Below are 19,419 nucleotides of genomic sequence, written 5' to 3'. Positions count from 1 at the left end.
AGTTAGGTACATCGAAGGTTAGGTACTTTACTACGCTGGAAATATAACGTGATACATGCGTGGTACCGTGACATAGCACCGTGACAACCTTCTCTTTTTGAATCGGAATAGAAATCCAAAAATCCATAAAAATCTGTGCCAAAGACAAGCTAGAATATTGTATCGCTTTATAATCTATAACTGTGCTCTACTTGTCTATTAATTTTTTGGAAGCGAATGTGGTTCGCTGCCATTTTATATTCGATAATTTTGGAAAATAATTTGAGTTGAGAGAACAAAAAGGTGAGCATGAGTAATAAGGTATTTTTCATTTGTGCAGTTTTCTACGCTTTATTTGTAACGCATGCCCTGTAAAACATACATTCTGGGCAAACACGGCCTCGTATTACGTAATTTGTTGTTCCTCGTCACGAAAATTATTTACAACGAAACTTCAATAAGTGTGCGAGCGATATCTCGAAAGGCGAAGAGTGAATTGCTGTCTACACCGAAAAGTTGTTCTGTTTGTAGGTGTGTGCATACCTACAAACTGCCGCAGGTTATGCGAAGAAGCTCGTATAAGTATGACCTCGTACAGCGGCGAGGCGGGCGCCTGGGACGGCGGGCCCCCCGGCGCGGAGGCGGACTACGCGCCGCCGCCCGCGCCCTCCTTGCCCACCACCGACCCATGGACCGGCGCCAGCTACGGTTACCCGTCCTACGAGCAGTACCCGGGCTACAGCGCCGGCTACGGCTATAGCTACGACTCTGCTTACTACCCGCGCGCCGACGCGGGCTACTACGACGCCGCGGCCCCCTCGTACCCGCCGCCGCCGCCCGATTACGTGCGCGCGCCCGAGCCGCCGCCCTCCGCGCGCCAGGAGCGGCGCCGCTCCTACAGGTCCAAGTCCCGCAGCGCCTCGCCCTACGAGCGGCGCCGCTACGACGACAGCAGGTGGCGCAGATCCAGAAGTGCCTCCAAGAGCAAATACACCAAGTATTCCTCTAGCGACCGCTCCAGCTACAAGTCTAGATCTTATTCCAGATCCCCGACAAAAATTAAAAAGGAGAGAAGGTCTTCGTCCGAGTCTTCTAGATCGGGGAGGTCTTACAAGAAACCCATTGCCAGTAGAAGCGATAGGTCTCTAACGCCACCTTTAAAACATAGATCATCACGATCCCGCAATAGGTCTAAAAATGAGGACCGGGTGAGAAGTCCTCCAGTAAAAGTCAAACGTGAGAAAAAATCTAGAAGTAAAGGAAAACATGTGCCCTACTATGAATCAAAATCTAGGGACCGAAGAGACAGAGATGTTTTCACTCCACCCAGAAAGAATTTGGCGGATTCCCCAAAAAGTCGAAAGCGGTCAGACGGTTCCGTCACTCCTCCGATTGTCGATCGTCGGTCGGAGCGATCACCTCAAAGGAAAAAGAATTACAAAGATCGAAATTCGGTCACTCCGCCGAGAAAACCTAGAGACAGCTCCATAACACCACCACGGTGTTATGCTAGAAATCGCTCCTCTTCAAGATCGCGATCTCATTCCAGATCTCTGACTCCTAAGACTAAACATAAACGTTCCCGTACCCCGAAGTTGCGGCGCAAGAGGTCCTCGTCTTCCAGCCGCTCGACCGCTTCGTCGACGAGCTCGCGGTCGAAGCGCCGCACGAGGCGCAAGTCGGCCTCCGAACACGAATCTCGTAGCAAAAGTCGATCGAGGGGACGATCGCCGAGCGACGAACGGTCCACGTCGCGGCGGCGCTCCGCATCTCGAATGAAAGCGCGACGATCAAGAAGCCCCAAGAAATCAAAATCACGATCGCGATCCCGCAGTTCCGCGAGCCACAGCGGCACGCCGAGCGACGAGGAGTGCCGCGGACAGTTCACGGTGGCTGACAGAAAACGCTTCTGGAAGATGCACAAGAGCAGGCAGGAGCAGGCCGACAAGACCAGGACTCCACCCAAGGAGATCAAACCTCCCCCTGGCGCTGTGGAAACCAGTTACGCTGTGGACATCCAGTACGGGGACCCACCCGAAGTGGAAGGCCCCAATTACGCTGAGCTGCTGCAGCAGCCCGACCCATCCCTTCCGATGCCTTCCTCATCCAAAATCAAACCCATACCAATACCTATTAAAAACGATGGCAGTTTTCTGGAAATGTTTAAAAAAATGCAAGAGCAGGTTAAAAAAGTAGAAGTCGAAACTAAACCTGTGATCAAAAAACCTGTTCTACCTTTTATAGGCAAAAGGAGAGGGGGGAGAGTTTTGAAAACCGGCCTCGTGAAGAAGGCCAAAGCGATTGACGAACAAACAGTGGACAATACGCCCAAAGATGCCTGGTCTCTCTACATGCAGGAAGTTAAAAAGTATAGAGAAACGTCTTGCGAAGAAGAAAGAAAGACTAGGCCTCTCGTCAAATAACATTATCATAACATTGCCTGCATTTAGCAGTTTGTGACTGTTCTTTTTTACTGTAATCAATTATTATTTCTGTGTAATCTTAGTTAAATTTAATGCATTATATTACACACACTGATATGGAAATAAAGAAGTTTTAAGGATGACTGATTTCCGTGTTCTTTGTTTGCAGTAATATGCCAGAAACCATCAAATCTGTAGCAGACATCAAAACTGCACCCTTTGACCCACGGTTCCCTAACCAGAACCAGACCAGGTAACCACTTTACTATTTACACAGCTGACATCAACACAGCCAATGTACTAATTTTGGACTATTTGACTAATGGCAGAGAAATGTAAGTAATCTCTATTGCCCTGACAATTATAGTGCTGGAATAATAATCAAATTATTATATTTATGCTACTTCTCTTCAAAAATGAATAAGGTAAGGTAAAGGTAAGATTTTTAAGTCGCTGGACCAGGAGCATTTGCATCAAGGAATTGATAATTTCTAAATTGTCTCTGGTCTGATCTGGTAAGACCATGGAAGACGCTTCGGCCGTGGCTAGTTACCACCCCACCGGCAAAGTCGCGCCGCTAGTGATTAACGTTCCGGTACAATACCGTGTTGAATTGAAACCGATAAGGGGTATGGGTTTAAAAAACTGCCATACCTTTTCCAAGTTAGCCCAATTTCATATTAGTGCATCCTGGTGGTAAGTGATCAGCCAAGGGCTAAATAGTAATGGAATACAAAAGGATATTTTGTTTTAAGGCCAATATTTTTCACAGTTTTTATTAATTTTTATTGAAATTCAAAATACTTTTATTCAATTAAATTTTTACAAGTACTTTTGAATCATCAAAAGCATTTACGTTCAATATTTTTCATATTTATGAAACTAATAACTATTCATTATCTATTTTATAATAGCCTCGCCATTTTAGCATAAGAACTCTACGTTTCTTTTTTCCAGGTTTATAGTAAAGTTTTAATTTTCAAAAAGTTTTTTGCCACGTTTCTCTGTTTAATTGTTGTCAAGTCTTTATTTTATTTTATTTTATTTATTAAGAAACGCTAACAATATACATATTTAACATTTTATATATATGTACTTACAAACTATTATATACCGACCGATATGTATATCAATAACTAAAGTCCACAACATTTTTGTTAAGCGCCAGGTAAACTTTATATTACAATAAAGTCTTGTGCTGAAGTTGTGTTTGTATGATTCCAGGCACTGCTATCAAAGCTACCTGGACTTCCACCGCTGCCAGAAGGTGCGTGGCGAGAAGTACGAGCCATGCCAGTACTTCAAGCGAGTGTACACGTCCCTGTGCCCCAACGAATGGGTGGAGAAGTGGGACAGCCAGCGCGATGAAGGCACCTTCCCTGGACGCATCTAAGCGGCCGCGCTGTACTTAGGGCTATGTTAATTTATGTTTAATTCCGTTAGGTCGCGTGATATAGAATAAATTAAATGATTTAACCGTTGCTTGCTGTTTCATTTCACTCAGTTATACCCTATGACTAAGAGAAATCATCAGTCGTTACTGCATACTAGGCATAGTATGCGACAGGTTGAGATGACAATCAGCGTATGAGGCGGGGGGGGCACACACTCCACACACCAATTGCCATCTCGACCTGTCGTGTAGATGGCATTAACAGTCGCTTGGGTACTGAATAAAAATACATATCATACGGCATTTAGCCAGGAAACCTGCATGCCTGGGAGTTCTCCGTAATGACGTGTGAGAAGTCTCAATCTGCACTTTGCCAACGTTTTAGTTGGCAACGGTCGACTTCTCATTCTGAGGAGACCCGTGCTCAGTAGTGAGCCGGCAATAGATTAATGATGATCACATAGATAAGACATGACTACGGACTACTCTTTAATTACCCTACTATCAAAGAATAACTATCCCCAGCGACCCTAGCTCAGTAGGTACCTAAAATGATTCCACTGCTATGACGCGTTGTGATTAAAAGAAAAAGCGAATTTGCTATGTACGAATAGCAATTCGCTAGATAAAATTATTATCGATATCGGTTAGATAACGCATTCTTATCATTTGGGTAAGCTTTGCTCTGATACTTCATAATTCTTTGTCCTACTTATTAACCCCCGACCCAAAAAGAGGTTTTATAAGTTTGACGTGTGCGTCCGTCTGTGGCATCATAGCTCCTAAACTAATGAACCGCTTTTAATTTAATTTTTTTTTGTTTGAAAGGTGGCTTGATCGAGTGTTCTTAGCTATAATCCAAGAAAATCGGTACAGCCGTTTGAAAGTTATCAGCTCTTCTAGTTATTACTGTAACCTTCACTTGTCGGCGGTGTTATAAATTTTTATCTTACACTACCTGACGCCCGCGACTTCGTCCGCGTGGATTTAGGTTTTTCGAAAACCCGTGGGAACTCTTTGGTTTTCCGGGATAAAAAGTAGCCTATGTGCTAATCCAGGATATTATCTATTTCCATTCCAAATTTCAGCCAAATCCGTCCAGTAGTTTTTGCGTGAAGGAGTAACAAACATACACACACACACACACACACTCACACACACACACACACACACACACACATACAAACTTTCGCCTTTATAATATTAGTGTGATTGTAGGTATGTACTTACTTATATTTTTTTTATAACTACTAGTTATTAACTAGGTAAGTATAGTAGTATTCATCAGATTCATTCAGGTCAACAAGTCTTTGCTAAAAATAATTGTTGCTTTATTCAGTCTTCTTCTTTTCTTCTCTATGGCTCTTTCTATTGCGGTTTTGTGGTCCGCAATAATAAAGAGAAAACAACTTTGTGATTGTTCATTGATTCTTGAATGCCTTTCTTGAGAGATTGCAATATGTACCTACCTAGATTGCAATATGTACCTAGATATTTAGTAGGTAGGCGTTGCGACAGACGTTTTATTGATTTTAGCCTTATTTTAGCGCTTGTCTAGTGACTGGGTACGTTACGTGCCTACTTATGTGATAATGGTACCTACATTTGCATTAGGAAGACTGGTTATATGAGCTAAGTAGGTATTTAGGTGGCACCCTAAGATATAATAGACTTATTTGGGTAGGTAGGTACTCGTGGACCGTGGTAGCCGGTAGCTATATACCTAATCGAATTAGAAGTTATTCCAGGTGTGATTCAAGGGTTCGATGTTATTCGTGGGGTTATTGAAGAGACAGACCAACATATTCTGGAAATTCTGGCAACGCATCGGTGCCGCAAATCTGGTGCTGCAAATGTTCATGGGCGGCGAAAATCACTTAACATCAGGTGACCCGCCTGTTCGTTTGCTCGGTATTTTACCCACTATAAAAAAAAGAAACGCACATAGCTCCCAAAAGTTAGAGGTGCCCGGAATCGAACCCCCAACCTCCCGAATAGGAAGCGGATGTCTTAACCATTAGGCTATTAGTTACCTACTGCAGTGCATTATAATTTTAAGAACCTACCTGTCCTTTAGAAATGTAGGTAGAATAGAATAGATTTTTATTCAAATAAACTTTTACAAGTGCTTTTGAATCGTCAAATAATTTACCACTGGTTCGGAACGCTGTTTCTACCGAGAAGAACCAGCAAGAAACTCGGCGGTTGCTCTTTTCAATTGTTCAATTTACAATAAGTAATATTCTAAACTATACAAGCAATTGCAGACCCGCGCATTGCTGGAGCGAGTCAAATCCATGCTTTTTTATCATTTACATAATCTTCGATTGTGTAATAAGCTTTTGCCAGGAGCATACTTTTAATGGATTTTTTAAACTTTTGTAAGGGGTTTTGGTAGGATCTTAAGTAAAATAATAACAAGTTATTCGCAATTGTTTATTGTCAGAACCCCGTCCATCAGATCAGATAGGTCCCGGGAACGCGCCCTTCTCCCGCAACTCGTCCCAGTGCTCGATCCAGAAGTTGGGGCAGATGGTCTGGAAGTAGCGCTTGAAGATCTTGCAGTCGTCCGCCTCGCCCAGCAGCCGCGTGCAGCGGTAGAAGTCGCAGTAGTTGTCGTAACATGCTCTGGAATACAGATGCCATTGAAGCATAGATAGGTACCTATTCATCTTATCTTTCTTTCTTCTACCTACGGAATACGGTAGGCCTAGCTACCAACTCTTAGGCTGAGATCTATAGAGCGAGCTTTGACTTTGCTTAGACTTCAGTTTCAGTTAAAATGAGACTTTATGCACAGAGTACCCACTTTGCAAATATAGGAAAGACTAGCTGATGCCCGCAGCTTCGCCCGCGTGGATTGGTCAGATCCCCTGCAGCATCAGGATTGCGGAGTTGGAATACAAATTTTTTATGAAACAATGTTGCGAAGATTCTCTATCGATTAAAAAAGAAATGACGCAAATCGGTTCAGAAATCTCGGAGATTTCGGTGTACATAGGTAGAAAAACACAACTCCCTTTTTGAAAGTCGGTTAAAAAAGTAGCCTATGTTACTCCCTGGTCAATTCTCTACTTGTCTGTGAAAATCACGTCAAAATCGGTTCAGCCGTTCCGAAGATTAGCCTTTTCAAACAGACAGACAGACAAAAATTTTAAAAACGTGTGATTCAGTGTTGGTATCGTTCAAATAATCATATGAGCTTAACATGAGGTAGTTATTTCGAAATTACAGACAGACACTCCAATTTTATTTATTAGTATAGATTAGTATAGATTTATGCCAGCGGTATAATGCAAAGTCAAAGTGCGCTCTATAGATGCGCCTTAGGACTTGCAAGACGGTCGAGCCGCTTGATGGCAAGCACGTGTCTAATTTTGCTGGCTCAAGCTACTTGATACGCCCATTAAGCTGCTTGAGCCAGCAAGAGGCACTTTTCTCGTTTCTCGAACACTGCCCAAACGTCGCGTCAACCAAAAAATATGAAATCGTATCAATTAAGGGGCAAGTACGTAAATGATTGGCTTGAGCATCGAGCAAACATTGTAAACGGTCAACATGCTTGCTCGTTATTTTTATTTTAAAAAAAATCTACGTGCTTGCCATCAAGCCGTTTGACCACAGATCACCTTTCCGTCTCAGAAGCTGTTTAAGGTCTACACAGACGGACTGAAAAATTGCAGTTGGAGTGCAGTTTACCCAACTGCCGACCGACTGTGCAGTTCACACTGAATGCCCATAATAGAAAGTAGACACCAGCACGTCAACTACAACTTTGTAGTCGGCTTGCAGTTTGTCTGTACAACCCCTTACAGCCTTACCACATAATCTTGCCTTGTAGAAACCTGTGCGCGCTTCCAGAATCCAGACTGCATGACATGTAGAGTCAATTCTACTTCTTGGCTTTGTTTAGCAACTAGTGGACACCGAAACCACCAAGATAGTCCTTGGCTTGGCTTGTAAACTTACCTTGTTTGATTTTGAAACGGATACCGTGGATCCATTCGCAGTGTTCTAAATTCCTGATCGCACGACATTTTTCTGAATTTTAAAAATTAGAAGCACCTACTTAAATGGGCAGATAAATATCTATAAAGCTAAAAATCCAGTAAAAATCTAATAAACTATCAGTTTGACTTCCGTTTTATTTGTCATTGAAATAAAAACAAATGCCAAACAAAAATATTTGTAGGATATAGGTACGTAAGGTAATCTATGAGTATTAGTGATTACATACTCTTTGAGTACGTCTATGAGGCACAGTTCATGATATGAGGTTTATTATGGGTTTATTTTGTTCACTGACATAATTATCTTATTACGTTTTTTCGTTTTTTGCCTTTGACAAAATAAGGCACATGAAAATGACAGTGTGCCATGGCCCCAAAATCCTTAAACTACGGCTACACTAGCGCGTCAGGAACGCGGGATGCGGGAGCGTCCACGAACGGTATGGTGTATAACATTGTAGTCTTTGTTCAATATCGTTGTTTTTGTTCGTGGCGAAACGTGCGTCGAGTGGTTTTGCGTATTGCTTGCTTGGTGGCTGGCTTTTCCTGCATGTTTAGCAGTGGGAGGGCGGGCGGTGGATATCGCTTGCTGCATGTTGCACCATACAGATTTGTCTAGTGTGGTGTAGCGGATTATTATAGCAAATTAAGTTTTTGGTTCCTCGCTTGATTAATGCTTGATTTTTTATCACTATAGTATTAAAGCCTGGCCAGAAATATAAAAACTTGCTCTGGGGCGCCACTTTTGCATTTTTCATTTAAGTATAAATAGTGTTGTGTGGGTAAATTGGTTCCACTAGTTTTCCGCAATATGACGAAGTTTTTATTTTTCTGGTCAGGCTTTACCTACGCATTTATTTATATTAAAATTATTAAAACAACCTTTTAAATAAATAATTGTTTACTTTAACATTATTACCTACCCTTTGCTCCACGTCTTTATGTTATTCTAAATTTAACGACTTAAATAACACTTCATTTATGTATCACATAATAATAAACAATGTCTTTTTTTATTCAGATACGTTAAGTTAGCCCTCGACTGCAATCTTATCTGGTGGTAAGTGATGATGCAGTCTAAGATGGACGCGGGCTAACCTGGTACAACACAATATACTAACTGTATAGCACAAGTAAAGGGGAAAATGCGTAAAACTGTAAATTTGTGGTTACATCACAAAAACATGAAAGTCTTGTCTTCCACGACGGTACGGGACCCTTCGTGTGCGAGGGGTTCCGTACCCACTTGACCGGTTTCCCCGATGTCGTTGAATCTGAGCTCGTCCAATGCTCGATCCGTGACGTGATGCTAGTGGTCTCTCTGCGGCTTGCCGCCCAGCGCGGCGCACTGCTGCTGCCGCAACAGGAGGCCGAGGCACTGCAGCAGACACTGCATACTGGCCGCTGACGTCGCCTGAATACAATTATAGCACATCACACTAATATTATAAAGGCGAAAGTTTGTGTGTGTGTGTGTTTGTTACTCCTTCACGCAAAAACTACAGGACGGATTTGGCTGAAATTCGGAATGGAGATAGATAATATCCTGGATTAGCACATAGGCTACTTTTTATCTCGGAAAACCAAAGAGTTCCCACGGGATTTCGAAAAACCTAAATCCACGCGGACGAAGTCGCGGGCGTCAGTTCGGCCGTTGTTGCAAACGAGCAACTATATAGATTCTTGCTGGCATTCCAAACCAGTAGTAGATAGATGCATTCACACAGTTTCATTTAGAAAATTCAAGAATAAAAATAATATAAATATGAGGCATAATATACAGAAGTTTGAGTTTTGAGTAGAAGTTTATTTACCTTTAAAAGCAATAAATCTGGATCGGTGTGAGGGAATGGTGAATCTGATGACTCAATGCACCGCGCTAGAGCTGCGTCACTGAAAAACATATAAATCATTTCTTTATTAAGGCAATGGAGACTCATATTTTGTTAGCATAGGCAAGACCTAGAAACTATGTTAGATGATAATTTTTTTTCTAAAATAGTAATATAATTCAATTTGCATAGTATAATTCATATAAGGTGCATAGTAAAAACTGGAGACAGCGTGTTCACCCGACAAGAACTTGAATGAATTGCTGCAGAATCCAGTTTGCAGTTTTACTGAAAATTGTAGTACCCCTCGTTGACTTGAAACATGGGCAGGTAGCAATGTTTTATAGCACATGTAAAGGGAATATGCTAATACTGTGTATTTATGGTTAGGTCACAAAAAAATTAAAATAGTTATTTCTTTCATAAGGTATGGAACCCTTTGTCGCAAGTCAGACTTTTGTTTAATTGTTGGAATTTATCTGGTCACCTGAGTTCAGTAGCTTGCAGCTGTTGGCGCGCGGACGCCATGGCGTCGTGGACGGCCAACTGTTCGCGCGGCTGCAGGGGAGGGTTGGCACCCATTGCCTGCAAATATGAGCACTTATGATTATGTTTGGTCCCATTTCGTTCCACTCCTTTTCTCCTATTTTTGTTCTCTAATTAGCTGATGCCCGCCATGAACCATGTGGATGAAAGAACATCCACATGGTTTTTAAAAATCCTGTGGGAACTTTTTGATTTTCTGGGACAAAAAGTAGCCCAAATCCTTCCCTGGGATGCAAGCTATCTCTAAACCATCATATAAAAATCTGACAGATGGGCCGTAAAAAGCTAGCAGACAGACAGATTTTGCATTAATTATAATACATATTATTATATTAGTATGAATTAGTAGAATTAGTACCTTACCTTAGTATGTATTTCGGCGATAGCCCTCAGACCATTGACCCACTCTTGCCGAGCCCTGGCATCAGTGGCTCTCAGCTTCAGCATGTCCCCCGAGGCACAGTTGATGGTGAAAGTGCGGGAGTCTTCATCACTGGGACATATCACTGCTGCTGCTAAGTGGGCCTGCAATATCAAATAATCATCACGATCAACGCATTGCCAGCTCACTAGAGTGCAGAGCATGTGTCTTTTCTCGGAATAAGGATGTGGCCATCACTGGCCATGTGTGGATTGGCAGACTTCACACACTTTGAGAACATTATGGAGACTCCCAAGTATGCAGGTTTCCTCACGATGTTTTACTTCACTGTCAAAGCAAGTGATATTTAAATTTTTTTACTCATTTATTTATTTATTTTATTTATTTATTTGTACCAGAAAGTTGTAACAATATAAATAAAAGGAAAGAAAAAGTGGACAGGGAAGCACTTATCTCTATAAGAGATCTCTACCAGTGACCCTTGGCAGTGCGAGAGGTTGTAAATGGAGTAGAATAGGTACAGCAAAGATAGACAGTAATCATGAAAAATAAAAAATAAATATAGTAGATATTATGTTATAATATATACTTACAAATATTTATATATTAAAATAGACTTACAAAAACATATATACCTTAATACATAAATATATACTTATAGTCATAAATATATCTTATAATATATACCGATAAATATATGTAAACAATATGTTATGACAGAGAGGAAAGATAGTGCTGTTTCAGACGAAGTTTGAAGGTGCTGATGGAAGGGTTATTTTTAAAAATACTGTCAGGTAGTGAGTTCCAAAGGCGAGTTGCGAGTACCGTAAAAGATTTAGCATAAAATATAGTGTTGTAAGGGGGAACTGCAAGTGAGTTTAACTTGACACACGAACGCACTGGCATCACCCGAGGAGCGGCTTCGTTGAAGCGCTCACGCAAGTAAGAGGGGGAGGATGAATTTAAAATCTTAAAGAGTAGCGTGAGAATATGAGTATTCCGGCGAAGTCGAATAGGGAGCCACTTTAACTTATTTCGAAATTGAGAAACATGGTCGAATTTGCGCAATCCGAAAATAAAACGGATGCACAAATTCTGAAGGCGATCTAGTTTATCAAGCAGCTCCTCGGTTGCATCTAAATAGCAGACATCGGCGTAATCTAGGAGAGGAAGCAGAAGAGATTGTGCGAGTAAGATTTTAGTTTTAAGAGGAAGGAAATTCTGCAAACGTTTCAAGGAGTGAAGGGAGTAGTGCATGCGCTTACTCACTTCATTAATGTGACTTGCCCACGATAAATGGCCGTCCAATATCACGCCAAGATTTTTAGTTCTTTCGGTTAGCGTAATAGTTACCCCATCGTAGGCTATTGCAGGGAGATTTTTTAAATCAGCACGAATTCGAAATTGTCTGCTACCTATTACAATAGCCTGCGATTTTTTTGGGTTTACCAAAAGACCGTGTGCGTCAGCCCAATTCTTTATTTGTGCAAGATCCAAGTTAATTTCATCCACTGTAGCGGCCAGGTCAGTGACAGCAGCATGCCTATAAATTTGCAAATCATCTGCGTAGAGGTGGTAGTGGGATGAAACTGTTTTAGTGATTTCGTTTATAAAAACAGAGAATAACAGAGGAGACAAAACGCCACCCTGAGGTACACCGGCAGAGATATCAGCCCAATCAGAGTAAACTCCGTCAGCACAGATTCTCTGACGGCGACCAAGAAGGTAGGATCTAAACCATTCAACTACGGATGGTGATAAATTAAGCGAGCAGAGAATGTTGAGTAGTACATCAAAATCCACTGAATTGAACGCATTGCTAAAGTCAAGAAGAACAAGTACTGTTAATTTTTTGTTATCCATAGCATGGCGAATATCTTCCGTGACTTTGAGTAAAGCGGTGGTGGTACTGTGTAAGGGACGGAAACCTGATTGATAGGGACTCAAAAGGTTGTTTTGAAAAAGATAGTAGGAAAGTTGTTTAAATACGGAATTTTCTAAAATCTTGGAAATAATGGGGAGTATTGAAATGGGACGATATTGAGAGAGTGAAGAAGGGTTAGAGATTTTTGGCAAAGGTATAACGTGAGCTAACTTCCAAGCCGTAGGAAAACATTTAGAGGAAAGAGAAAAATTGAGGATGTGGGCAATAATAGGCGAAACAACATCAATGATAAGAATAAGCATATCTCGGCTTATGTTATCACTACCAACAGCTTTGGATGTAATACTAAGAATTCCCTTCTTAACCTCACCAACCGTAATTTCCTGGAATAGAAAGGGTTCGCATTTGGGCCTGGCAACATTGGCCAAATTATGGAGCGTTTGGAATTTATTGCTATTGGAAATTTTTACCGGGGGGTTAGAAAAATGTTGATTAAGAGAGTTTATGTCTACGGAGGGCTTAGATTCTTCAGAACTTTTTCCTACACCTAGAGACTTAAAAAACCTCCAGGTCTGTGAAGAAGAAAAATCATTTACACAAGAGAAAATATGGCGACGTTTTGCATCCCTACACATTCTATTACAGAGATTACGCAACTTTTTATAGGCAGCCACATTGACATCACAAGGGTACTTTTTACAGAGACTCTTTGCTTTGTTTCGTTTGGTCATGAGTTTTTTAATCGTAGGAGTGAGCCAGGGGGCTGGGAGATGTTTGACCCTTATTGATCTAACAGGTGCATGTGCATCAAATAGTCTTATGAGGGTCGAATTTAGAAAATCAACCTTGTCGTCTACAGTGGATGAGCAATAAAGAGGGGACCAATCTAATTTAGAAACGTCATCATTTAATGTGTCCAAGTCTATACCTTTATAATTACGTCGCAGGATAACCTTGCTCTTACGTCTAGGGACAGATAGGTTATAACTAAGAAAAATAAGGTCGTGGTAAGAGAAGGGGGCTGTTAGTTGACCGTGAACGAGTACTTTATCAGGATTAGAAACAATTATGAGGTCCAAGAGAGAAGGGATAGAATTAGGAGAAAAGTGAGTCGCGTTAAGAGGAAGGATTTTTAGGTTGACTGATGAAACTAGGGAATTTAATTGTTTGGATCGATGGTCGTTTTTTATTAGGCAAGTATTTAGGTCACCCATGATGATGACGTGTTCATAGGATGGCGATAAGTTATTGAGGAGGGTGTCAAAATCATTGAAATAGTTTACGTTACAAGAAGGACTGTAGACTACCCCGAGGAGAAGTTTTTTATGGTCAAATGAAATTTCCAAAAATAGGTATTCAAAGTTGCCAGAGTATATACTCGGACTCTGACTTATTACGTTGAACTTTATGTTGTCCTTGAGATATAGACAGACCCCTCCACCACGTTTACACGTACGATCATTGCGAATCAACGTGTATCCCGGTAGGGCATAAAGGATAGAAGGAAGGGATGGTTTCAGCCAGGATTCCGAAACGAATATTCCATCGACCTGCACGTCGCTAAAAGATGCTTGAAGATCTGAAAAATGAGCCGGAATACTCTGTGCGTTTATATGTACAAAATTAAGGCAATGAGCACTACTGACCAGCACCGATTTAAGTTTAGTGTCAAGATTACATGAGGAATTACAACTACACAGAGATAAGCTACTAGCGGCACTGTGAAACTCCTCTTCGTCGGATGAGGAACACGAAAAAAAGTCATTATTAAGTATATCATCACATTCTGTCATTGGTTTAAACTAATAAAATAATATATAACAAAATAATAAGTAAATACAAATAATAAATACTAATAAAATAATTAATAAGAGTATTATATATAAGTAAACTTTTTTTTTATATAAAAACGTCCTATAAGCGAAAAAAATTGCAAGATAAGATAAATCACACAATCTTTTATCCTACACTAACTGGCAAGAGTCACGAGTTAACATTAAGGTACCTACTAAAAGTAAGGAGTAATTAAGTTAGAAAATACAAAAGGAAATACATAAGTACTTACATACTAAAACAAACTTCAGTTAAAAACAATAGGTTTATAAACAATAGGTTATAGAGGAGTATTAAAGTAAGTCTATCGTAAAAACAATAATTAATTTAAGTACTTAATACAAATATTACACGACTTCAAGAGTTTCGTTTGTAGGTGTATTTGATAATTTAACTAAGCGAAGCGTATAATGCCATCAAATAAAAGAGATACTACAACACGCGCTAGCCACCACTCATTAATGACGCATTCACTTGGCCGTATGTTTGTTTACTCGGCGTGATCTCGACGACTTCGTATCTTGAGAGACGGCCGCGGCGGTCTGTGGGTATTTGGCGATTAATGTATTAAGTTCAGAAAGCGAAACAACCTTCGTACGGCTTTTATCCGGAAGTACGATGACTATAACACCGTCTGATGACCAGCAGCTCTTGATGCCGAAGTGTTTCCTGGCAGCAACAAACGTCTCTTGTCGAGGTTTAGTGAGAAACTCTGATATTGTGACTCCGGTGCCTTTTAGAGCTGTCTTAGCTTTCCATACTGCATTCTTCACTTTTAAATTAGAAAAACGGACTAAGATAGGTCGTGGTGTATCCCTTTTTAAGCCAAGACGGTGACAGACTTCGACACTTGCCTCTTCAAGGATAGGCAGCTTTAACCGATCACAGACCAAATCACAGATTTTACCTTCCACTTTTTCATTGTCCTCCTCCGGTAGGCCATGGAACAACAAAACCGTTCTCCGCGTGTGCATTTCATGCTTGTCATAGCCCTCCGTGAGCAGTTGCAGTTGTTGTTGCAGCATCGAAAGTGTCTTCCACATACCTTCCTTGAAGGCGTAATAGTCGGCAGCCAGCGAGCTAAGATCACAAGCTTTATTTGAAGAGGATTGTGATTGTTTGAGGGCCTCATCGAAGTTATCCATTCGAGACTTAAACTGTGACACAATTTCTTCCATATTTTTACTCAGCTGATTGTGTAGATCCATTTTGATGTCGAAGCTTGTTGAAGTGCAGTGAATTATATTTGCCAGGTAGTGTAGAAACTTATTAAACAATAAACTATAACATTTAACACTTTTACTAATTAATAAATAATAAAATTTAATTAAAATACGCGCAGTATAACGTTTCCTATCTACCCACACGTCAATCTCATTGCAGCCTCCAGGCTAGAATAAGCCTCCTGCTTCTAAAAGCAGTTCAAATTACTGCAGAGCGCAGTGCCTGTACAAAGACAATTCCTAATCAAATTGTATGAAAACTTATTTAGCTCACCTCTCCTCTAGCCGGTTGTCCAGGTTGCACAGTATCGCCAGGCCCATCGAACAAATAATACGACAAAACACCAGTTTCTGGGTCCACTGCAAACCATCTCTGCTGCCACCCTTTTACTACGTTCGTATATTTGTAGAGTTGCCCGGAGAGCGGGCGGTTGGAGCCTAAGCCAGCAGACTTAATCATCTTAACTATTTAGTAAACACTTGTATTTTTATTTAATTTTATATTCTACAACAAACAAAATTCTGCAAGAACACAGCACAGACCACGAATCCGGAGATAGACGACGAAGTTCCATAGATCTGTTTATGATTAGTAGCGAGTACTATACATACCGATAATATCGGATTATATATATAGAAAAAATCAATATCTATCTATAATAAACTTTCTTTGTATCATGGTCTTTCTATTTCACCCTCTTATGGCAATTTAACACTATACATTACACGTCTCTTTCCCACAATATAATATAGATGTAAACGGTTGCGGCGAAACGTCACGATGACGTCATGACAGCCTAGTAATTTTAGGGATGAGCTTCGAAAATCGTAATGAATCGTAAATTAAATATAGTGTCGCACTTTATCGTAAAAATATCGGTTTTTCGGTTTTCATTTACCGATTTTCGGCAAATAACCGATTTATTCTACTTTTTTTGGTCAACAAAAATAAAACGAAATAAAATAATTTAAATAATTTATTAACGATTTAAAAATCTTATTAACTATTTTTGGTTCAATGACGTGATGGTGATAAATATTAGCACGCTTAAAAATTAAGGTGGATGCGACGGGTCTGCCCGCGAAATTCAAATTTAATTTGGTTTTTCGCAATTTGTAAACTAATACGACAACGTAGGCTTATGGCATTCTATTTGCGACAATAACAGTATCATCTCCAACTATTTATTTAAAAATCTTCACTTGAAAGGGTCCAGTTTAAGAAATTAGCTCTAGTATCCACTATAACCCACAAATTAGTCGACGATACTAGAGCTAATTTCTTAAACTGCACCCTTTCAAGTAAAGGTTTTTATATAAACCTGTGAGGATGCTACTGCCATTGGAGCAATTAAAATGCCATAAGCCTAGGTATTAGTTTACAAATTGTGAAAAATCAAATTAAATTTGAATTTCGCGGGCAGATCCGTCTCATGCCCTTAAGGGCCGGCGCACACATGGCGGAGTGCGGCGGAGTTCAGCGCAGAGCATACCCGCGAAGTTTTCTAATCGCGTGACACATTACGCGAATTTTTACCATAGAATGCGCGAGCACGCGCGGGACTGCAAGTATCCGCACGGATGCACAATTAAATTTAGATATTATTTCCATGAGAACAAAGTCGATAATACTTTGACTGTGAAAAATGCTCTGCGCTGCGCTCCGCCATATGTGCGCCGGCCCTTAAAGTACCTAAACTAAACCTTCGTAGGGTTCCAATGCACCACAACAAACTCAGCTGGGTATTTTTTTGTTATTACCATCTTACAATCACACTTAAAACTAGTCAGAGCAATTTATTCATACTATTTTTTTATCATTATCTTTTAGAAAATAAAAACTTTAGATTTCAAGATACATCTCCAAAACGTTGTTTTGAGAGATTATTATAAACTGTATAACAATTAAATATCATAAAATGAATTGCTATAAGTGTAATAATTGTAGTTTTCTGACCAGCGTTTTATGTTTAACACAATCGAACGTCTTGGACGAATTATACAAGACGCAAATGCCAAATTATCGTAGTCTTTATAAAGATATTATTCATTTAAAGTTACTGAGGTCAAGTATCAACCGATTTAAGTAATAAAATTTACATTGCCAGGAAATACAATACAAAACCAGATAATGCAACAAGAATTTTGCATAACAACATGACTTATCTCATACTTATGACATACTTTTGTGTCTTATGACATACTTTTGTGTCTTATGACACAAAAGTATGTCATTATTATTCAGTTACTAGCTGATGCCCGCAGCTTCGCCCGCGTGGATTGGTCAGATCCCTTGCAGCATCAGGATTGGAGTTGGAATCCAAATTTTTTCTGAAATAATGTTGCAAAGTTCCTCTATCGATTAAAAAAGAAATGACGCAAATCGGTTCAGAAATCTCGGAGATTTTGGTGTACATAGGTAAAAAACACAACTCTCTTCTTGAAAGTCGGTTAAAAAAGTAGCCTATGTTACACCCTGGTCAATTCTCTACTTGTATGTGAAAATCCCGTTAAAATCGGTTCAGCCGTTCCGAAGATTAGCCTTTTCAAACAGACAGACAGACAGACAGACAGAAAAAATTTTAAAAACGTGTGATTCAGTTATGGTATCGTTCAAATAACCATATGACCTTAATATGTGGTAGTTATTTCGAAATTACAGACAGACACTCCAATTTTATTTATTAGTATAGATAGTATAGATGTAGTCATGTTTTCAACAATAATAATTGTACTTGATTCTAAAAATACCATTCAAGTGAGAGTCGGATTCGCACAGAAGGGTTCCGCACGATCGTACAAGAAATCTCAAACCAGTGTAATAAAAATGTGCAAATTAATGACGAATGTGATTTAGTTAAACTAATTATTTGATTGGGAACACAAATCTTTAATTTTTTTGTGATGTAACCATAAGTTCACGGTTTTCAGATTTTTTCGTTCAATTGTGCTATAAGACATTGCCACCAGCCAAATGTCATGATTCCTATTTTGATTCCCCCAAAATGGCAGACACGGGGGGCAGACAGACAGACAACGAAGTGATCCTTTATAGGTTCCTGTTTTCCTTTTGAGGTATGAAACCCTCGACAAATGTAAATCTTTTCCATTAAACTACATTAACCAAAATATATTCTAGTAAAATGTATGAAACAAAAATTTTCAAAATCTATTTATGTGGATTTAGAAAATCATGATCAGTTTACAAATTCACAAAAAAATTAAGTTTACTAAATCAGATATAGATGGCGCTGTTGCCATTAACTTGCATTGTGGCAACTGCCACAATGCACACTGGTTAAAATATCTTGTATAATGATATGGAAACCTTCGTGGGTGAGTCCGACTCGCACTTGACCGGATTTTTTATACCTAAAGCCTGACTAACTAAATTCGTCATCATTCCAAAACGCTAAATGGTTGCAATTTTCCGGACAATGCGTTCTTAAAACCACTTTTAGAATGACCACAACCGTTTAAGCTATCGAATAAATTATTTATAAATAAAATTATCTCTGTAATGAAAATGCCATCATCGATGTTTACAGGTATCGTACAATAATCGTCAATTGTTAAAATGTCCATGTATGTCTTCATCCGCATTGACACAGTGAGGGCCACCTCTCTGCTAAAGACTCTTACAGCAAGCTTGACCTGAAAGGTAAAATGAATTATCAATGAATTACACAAATTCGAGCAAATTGTTAGTTATAAAATTATGAGACATAAATCACAACATTTCATGATAATCTTTGACTTTGATTAGATATGTGATGTAACCACAAATTCATGATTTCGGATTTTTCCCTTTATTAATTATTGTGCTATTAGGACATTGCTAGCTACCAAATGTCATGGATTATATACGGGAAGTATCTCAAGAGCTTTGATTCCCTTGTCTTGATAGAGACAT

The 19,419-nt window shown here is 39.8% G+C and overlaps 3 protein-coding genes across 4 annotated transcripts; 1 reads left to right on the top strand and 2 right to left on the bottom strand.

The window, feature by feature from the left end:
- Positions 1-28: 28 nt before the first annotated feature.
- Positions 29-3,883, top strand: LOC123868131 (cytochrome c oxidase subunit 6B1-like). 2 transcript variants are annotated; one of them, XM_045910509.1, is made up of 3 exons: positions 132-282; positions 2,572-2,655; positions 3,627-3,883. In XM_045910509.1, exons 2-3 carry the CDS (start codon positions 2,576-2,578, stop codon positions 3,793-3,795), a joined length of 249 nt encoding a protein of 82 aa, XP_045766465.1. In that variant the 5' UTR covers positions 132-282; positions 2,572-2,575; the 3' UTR covers positions 3,796-3,883. The 2 variants fall into 2 exon arrangements, with proteins under 2 accessions (XP_045766464.1, XP_045766465.1); XM_045910508.1 differs by lacking the exons at positions 2,572-2,655; positions 3,627-3,883 and adding an exon at positions 511-2,549 and having other exon boundaries at positions 29-282.
- Positions 3,884-6,217: 2,334 nt separating this feature from the next.
- On the bottom strand, positions 6,218-8,014 carry LOC123868357 (cytochrome c oxidase subunit 6b-2-like). Its single transcript, XM_045910848.1, has 2 exons — positions 7,765-8,014; positions 6,218-6,423 (listed from the first exon to the last, which is right to left on the bottom strand). Exons 1-2 carry the CDS (start codon positions 7,830-7,832, stop codon positions 6,258-6,260), a joined length of 234 nt encoding a protein of 77 aa, XP_045766804.1. The 5' UTR covers positions 7,833-8,014; the 3' UTR covers positions 6,218-6,257.
- A 679-nt stretch (positions 8,015-8,693) lies between these two features.
- LOC123868356 (oxysterol-binding protein-related protein 11) lies at positions 8,694-16,045 on the bottom strand. The gene is made up of 5 exons (XM_045910846.1): positions 15,781-16,045; positions 10,547-10,708; positions 10,125-10,222; positions 9,620-9,698; positions 8,694-9,219 (listed from the first exon to the last, which is right to left on the bottom strand). Exons 1-5 carry the CDS (start codon positions 15,964-15,966, stop codon positions 9,115-9,117), a joined length of 630 nt encoding a protein of 209 aa, XP_045766802.1. The 5' UTR covers positions 15,967-16,045; the 3' UTR covers positions 8,694-9,114.
- Positions 16,046-19,419: the final 3,374 nt, after the last annotated feature.

This window comes from Maniola jurtina, chromosome 9, assembly GCF_905333055.1.
Source record: "Maniola jurtina chromosome 9, ilManJurt1.1, whole genome shotgun sequence".
Taxonomy (NCBI): domain Eukaryota; kingdom Metazoa; phylum Arthropoda; class Insecta; order Lepidoptera; family Nymphalidae; genus Maniola; species Maniola jurtina.
This window is presented reverse-complemented; position numbering and strand designations above follow the sequence as displayed.

Excerpts from the sequence above, each read along its gene's own strand:
- LOC123868131 (XM_045910508.1), top strand. The coding sequence starts at position 564 with ATGACCTCGTACAGCGGCGAGGCGGGCGCCTGGGACGGCGGGCCCCCC.
- LOC123868357 (XM_045910848.1), bottom strand. The coding sequence starts at position 7,832 with ATGTCGTGCGATCAGGAATTTAGAACACTGCGAATGGATCCACGGTAT. Across the intron at positions 6,424-7,764 it reads CCGTTTCAAAATCAAACAAG|AGCATGTTACGACAACTACT; the intron begins GTAAGTTTACAA and ends TCTGTATTCCAG.
- LOC123868356 (XM_045910846.1), bottom strand. The coding sequence starts at position 15,966 with ATGATTAAGTCTGCTGGCTTAGGCTCCAACCGCCCGCTCTCCGGGCAA. Across the intron at positions 10,223-10,546 it reads TCGCCGAAATACATACTAAG|GCAATGGGTGCCAACCCTCC; the intron begins GTAAGGTACTAA and ends TCATATTTGCAG. Across the intron at positions 9,699-10,124 it reads CTGCAAGCTACTGAACTCAG|TGACGCAGCTCTAGCGCGGT; the intron begins GTGACCAGATAA and ends TATGTTTTTCAG.